We start from the raw sequence: 6,327 nt of genomic DNA on the forward strand, positions 1-6,327 counted from the left end.
GATGAAGATGTGCACCCTTCATAGTTCGTACTTTCCTCTCCAAGCTTATTACTCATACAACAAGTTTACTGGCTTAAGCATCATAGGCATTTTCCGCCGACACACCCAACAAGCCTTCGAGCTAACCCCTATTTTGTTTTCACAGGCTCTCATTAGCTTAGACTCGGGGCTTAGATTCTATGCCTCACGTTAACATGTTATAAAGGCTTTACTTAAATTTTTAGATGTAGCAAAGCCTCTTGAAAGTTAAAAGCAACACTTCACCCAATGACTCATTGAGCCCCACTTTGAAGGCCATTGATTAATTGAATGAATTAGTATCTTACCATTTTCAAGAAACGCAGATTTAAATACCTCTGAATAATCATGTATATTATTTTAATTGTTTTTTTTTCTTTTTCTTTTTTTTTTTGAAATTTCAGTTTTATTTGATGGATCAGGTAATTTTGGCCATCTACATGTCAATCGGCATTGCAGTCAGGGAATCATTGAGTCATTAACCAGATTCTCTTTCTCAAACTATCTTGAATCCACTTGTTGTCTTTTATTTGAAATCAATAATTAATCTGAATATACCAGATTCTTAACATTTTGAATGTCCAAATGAGATATAATTACAATTATCCCAGCAAAATAATCCATGTAATCAGAATTTTGATAAGAAAAAAACTATAAATTTATATAGAAATTGGAAGGTCAAATAGTTTTCCTTATTCTCATTTACAAAATGCACGTATCAACTTCCTCCAAAGAAAACATTTAAGTTATACTCACAAAATCAAAAGATAAGAAGGAAGAGGAGAATCAGATAACTCATTCAATTGACAAATTCTCATTGGCTTGATATGGGAACACTATCTTCGCCAGGCACCGAGTCTGATGCAGGCGACTTCTTTGTAAGAGACTTGGGTATGTCAACATACTCTTGTGGGCACCGCTGCTGAGGGTGTGATAACAGCACACACATGTGACGGAAGAGGACACGTGCTAGCCCCTGCCCGCTCTCATGTATGTAGCCCTCGTATTCACTGACATGCTCAAGGGCATCCACAAGTGCATCATAGACCTCCTGGGGGCAGTTGTCAGGTCCAGGCTTGTCATGGAGGTAAATAACATCCAAAGTAAAGAGTTTCTGGTTTACAGGCCATTGATGTTGTGGCTTTGTGGATGATCTGCAGTAGATAAGAACCTAAACACAACAGAATATCACACTGCATGTCCGATTTTAAAGATAGAACAAGCACTACAGATGTTTCATCTAAGCGAAAAGGTCACCATCATCAGTAGGTAACAAATTTGCTCCCGTCAGTAGGTTAATCCAAGTCAATTAAGAGAAAATGTCCATGTTGAGGGACACATTCATTAAGCGAACATAAAAAGTGATTCCAACACAACTTACCACCCTAAATATTCGATTCTGAGCACGGGATTTCTTTGCTTCATGAGCTGCCACCCGAAACAGACCGGTAAGATCTGCAGCACCACAAGATGAAGTAGCTGAGAGTCCCCGAAGCGCAGCAATTGCAGAATCAACTTCACTGCTAAACTCTTTCCTAAGCTGCATGATAGCAGAAAGGAAAACAAAACATTTTAGAATTAAACACTAAATCCTTATATTTAAAAAGAAAGTGTAAAAGCAAACTTGTGTTACATCAATATTAATTACCAAGAGCGCGTCTCCACGACCCATCTTAACATATCTAATGTATCAAGTGCACAATATGGTACAACTAATGCACAACATGGTGGAGTCTCCTCAAGGAAGGACAAGGGAGATTTGGGTGAAATTTTTTATTTTCCCGCCCTAAGAGAGACATTGGTTCGCCTCAAAACGAAAGTGTCTTCATGTATTGAGTGGGTTGATTCGGGCCTGAGCCCAGATGGTTTTGGAAGTAGGCCCAGGCCTAGACAAGGTTGTGTAAGTTGAGCTGATACCCAACCCAAGAGTCAATATTCCATCTAAGCCCCCTATTGTTGTGAGTAGCCCTGGCCCCACTTCGCGTGGCCCATTCTAATCCAATCTCCAAAGGGGTAAGGGTGTGATGGCTCTGGTAGTCGGGCTACTCTCTCTCAAGCCCAGAGACAAACTGTTGCTCAAGTGGTGAGTGAAAGCAGGTTTTGGGTCATCTTCGTCAGGCTCGGACATGGTGAAGGACCAGGTGCCTGTTCTTTTCAACCCAAAGGACCTACGATAGGCCAGCTGGCAGCTTCGTAGTGCCGCCGTCTCTGCCGTTGATGTTTAAGCTATGCCAGGATGAGGTTTTGGAGAGCTTATCTGTGGCGCTTCCAAGGCTTTGGATTCTTGCTCATGGTTGCCGCTGCTTGTGGAGTGAAGCACAGTGAGGTGTTTAGAATTTGCCCACGGTGGTTCAGAATCTTCGGTTGGCCCAGAACAAAATGTTTTGGTGGATTAAAGTTTCAGAGCGGTATATCGCTAGTGGTTCTTTGTCTTAGGTGTTTTCCCCAGAAACTCAATTTCAGCCACTAATATAATTCCCGCTCTTCAGATACCACTGACGAGGAGGCAGCATTGATTGCTCTTGGGTATGGGTTCCATGGTGCTGACGATAATGGTGACGTTCCCTGTTCTGCGATTGTGGAGACTTACACGGAGGTAGAAGGTATTTTAAATTAGAGAATATGTGGTTAAAATCTGAGGGTTTTGTGGATAGGGTGAAATAGTGGTGGACTTCTTATCATTTTCAAGGCTGTCCAAGTTTCATTTTGGCTCGCAAGGTTGAGGCTTTGAAAGCAGACTTAAAAGTTTAGAATGAGGAGGTGTTTAGCATCGTAGATAGGCAGAAGAGGCCTCATTTGGAAGAACTACAAGATCTAAGAGTTGTTGAAGAAGAGAGGGCCTCAAGGATTGAGGAGAGAGTGAGGAAGGCTAAAGCTGTAAGTGATGTGGAGAGATCAACTCTCATGGAGGAGGTGAGGTGGAGGCAAAAATCTAGGGCCTTGTGATTAAGGGAGGGTAACAAATGCACAAAAATTTCCCACCGAATGGCCAATTCCAATAGATGAAATAACTCCATTGATTCTTTGATAGTTAATGGTATAGTTTCTACCAATCAATCTGAAATCAATGAACACATTGTGCAGTTTTATAATAACCTATATACCTACTAGATTAGTTGGTGGCCTAAGTCAGCGGGAGATGGAGGCCAATTGGTTGGAGAAAGTGTTGGAGGAAGGAGAAGTTTTGGAGGTGGTGAAAGTTACGAATAGTGATAAGGCCCCGACCCAAACAGCTATTCTATGGCCTTTTTCCAAGCTTGCTGGAAGTTTCTAAAAAAGGATATTGTTAAGGTCTTCCATGACTTCTATGCTAGAGGCGAATTTGAAAGAAGTCTAAATGTTACTTTCATTGCTCTCATTCCGAAGACTTCAAGAGTTGCTGATCTTAAGGATTTTCAACCGATTAGTTTAGTGAGTGACATTACAAAATTATTGCCAAAGTTCTAGCTAATAGGTTGAAGATGGTATTAGAGATGAGTATTTCCAAGTTTCGGAACACATTCATCAAGGGAAGGTAAATTCTAGATTCCACGCTCATTGCTAACAATTGCCTTGATAGCAGAATCAGATTAGGTGTCAGGTGCGCTAGGCAAACTGGATATAGAAAAGACTTGTGATCATATTTTTTTTTATAAATAAGTGATTCATTGAAAAGCGCAGAGGGGCGCAACCCTAGTACACAGGAAATATACAAAGAAAAGCCCCACTAAAGGCAGAAAGAAGAACATAATGATAAAAATTGAGACACAGTAGAAAATTGAGACACACTAAAAGCGTTGACCCAATGGAACAGAGTTTGAATAAACAACTTTTTGAGCTCTTCCATTGACCTTTCTTGATCTTCAAAACATCTTCCATTCCGCTCTTGCCAAATAATCCACATGACGCACAGTGGTGCAATTCGCCATACCTCCTTAGCTGAAATATTGCTTTGCTAACACCGCGCCAACAAGCTAACAAGTCTACCACTCCTCTAGGCATGACCCAATTAACAGCAAAAAGAGAGAAAACCATACTCCATAAGGCTCGGGCCACTTCACAGTGAAGGAGAAGATGGTTTACAGACTCACCACTGTGCTTGCACATACAACACCAACCCACCACAATGATACCTCTTTTACGCAAATTATCCAAGGTCAAAATCTTTCCAAGAGTCGCCGTCCACACAAAGAAACTAACTCTCAATAGAACTTTTACTTTCCATATACTCTTCCATGGGAAAGAGGATGTCCCCAAAGAAGAAAGCTTATGAAAAAAAGACCTGATCTCAAAGATATGTCGTTTAGAAGGAGTCCACCGCATACAATCCGACACCCCCATGCGATTACGGAAAGTATATAACTTCCCAAAAAAAGCCATCACCACCCCTACCTCCCAATCCTGTACCGCCCGTGAAAAATGAATATTCCACTGTATAACACCATTGACCACCTGAATAGCTCATTGAATTTCTTCGGTACGCTTTTCTATATTGGTGAATGGTAATCCCGATTGGTTTTTTCAGTAGTTCTCGTAATCTCAGATAGGTAGACCTTTTGTCTCCATTGTTGTTTGTCATTGTTATGAAGGCTTTAAGGAAGATGACCTCAGCTGCAACGAGGGTCGGGTTATTTGGCTTTTCTAGGCCTAGGGATGTTGGTGGGATTGATATCTTTCATCTTTTGTTTGCGAGTAACAGTAACACCTTGATTTTTTGTGGTGTTGACCCAGATCACCTCTGTCACCTATGGTGCTTGTTTTTATGTTTTGAAGTTGTCTCGGATTTGAAGATTAATTTGGCGAGGTCAAAATTGGTCCCTGTTAGTAATGTCAATAATGTAGAAAATATGGCTCATGCTTTAGGTTGCAAGGTCTCCTCATTGCCTATGAAGTACCTAGGTCTTTTGTTGGGCTTCTTTTAAGGCCAAATTTATTTGGGATGTCATTATTGAGAAGGTTGAGTGTCGTTTGGCTGATTGGAAGCGGTTGTACTTGTCTAAAAGGGGTTGGATAACCTTGATTAAGAGCACTTTGTTTACTCTACCTACTTAATCCATGTCTCTTTTCCCCTTCCCAACTAGAGTTGCTAGGCGCATTGAGAAGTTACAACAAAATTTCTTGTGAGGAGGTATGAGTGAAGAGTTCATATTTCACCTGGAAAGTTGACCCAAGGTTTGTTCTCCAATTCCTAAGGAGGGTTTGGAAGTAAAACAATTTACTTATGTTCAACCAGGATCTTCTAAGGAAGTGGTTATGGCGCTTCGCTTATGCGAGAGAGGCTTCGTGGTGTGTGGTGGACTTAAAATATGGTATTTCTGTCTAATTAAGGTAATGGTTTGCATAGGGTTGGTCTTTGGAAATTCACTAGGAGGGGTTGGAAGGATTTTTCGAAGTATACAAGATTTGAGGTGGGTAGCAATTCAAAAATTAGTTTTTGGCACGATGTGTGGCGTGGGGAACAACCCCTTAAGGTAGCATTTCCGGAGTTGTTTAGCATTGCCTACTAGGGTGCCTCTATGATGGATCATCTTTAGTTATCTAATGGCTCTCTTTAGTGGAATGTTAATTTTGTAAGAGCGGCACATGACTAAGAGATAGAATTCTTCACTTCATTCTTCAATCAGTTGTATTCCATCAGATTGAGATAGGGTGGTGAGTACAATCTTTGTTGGGTCCCCCCAAGAGAGAGTTGTTCGATGTTAGATTGTTTTATATTGTCTTACTTCCCCATGTGAGCAATCATTTCCTTTGGAGGAGTATGCGACTATGCAGTGTAAGGCCCCTTTGAGAGTGGCTTTCTTTGCTTAGTCTGCCGCTTTAGCTAAGATCCTCACTTTCAATAACTTAAGAAAGCGGCAGATCATTGTGGTAGACTGATGTTGCATGTGCAAGAAGAATGGAGAAACAGTTGACCACCTTTTACTTCATCCTGAGATAGCTAGTGCCTTACGGAACTCTATCTTCGGTTTTGTTTTTGGGTTAGCATGGGTCATACTTCGTCAAGTGATAGAAGCTTGAAGATGATGAGAAGATGGCAGTGGAATTAGAGGTCTTCTTCTTCAATACTCTATACCAATGGATAGTTGCCTATGAATTTTTTCATATGTCTAGTATTCATGAATTTCTTTTTATCATTTTTTATTAGGTGTTTCTCTTATATACTTCATGTGTAATTGGGTGCGCCATTTGTGTTTTGAATGAAGTTCATTACTAATTAAAAAAAAAAAGTAATGATGCTTTGCTAGGCAATTCCTAATGCACGTGTTATGCAATGAAAAAAAGCTAAACATCTTAGTAGCCAAAGGAAAATAAAGCAAAAGCAATTCCTAT

General features: G+C 40.5%; 1 protein-coding gene across 1 annotated transcript; it reads right to left on the reverse strand.

Moving 5' to 3' along the window:
• Positions 1-688: 688 nt before the first annotated feature.
• LOC132184981 (uncharacterized) lies at positions 689-1,593 on the reverse strand. Its single transcript, XM_059598788.1, has 2 exons — positions 1,400-1,593; positions 689-1,189 (listed from the first exon to the last, which is right to left on the reverse strand). Exons 1-2 carry the CDS (start codon positions 1,562-1,564, stop codon positions 833-835), a joined length of 522 nt encoding a protein of 173 aa, XP_059454771.1. The 5' UTR covers positions 1,565-1,593; the 3' UTR covers positions 689-832.
• Between the last annotated feature and the right edge of the window lie 4,734 nt (positions 1,594-6,327).

The sequence above is a fragment of the Corylus avellana genome, chromosome ca6 (genome assembly GCF_901000735.1).
Source record: "Corylus avellana chromosome ca6, CavTom2PMs-1.0".
In the NCBI taxonomy this organism is placed as follows: domain Eukaryota; kingdom Viridiplantae; phylum Streptophyta; class Magnoliopsida; order Fagales; family Betulaceae; genus Corylus; species Corylus avellana.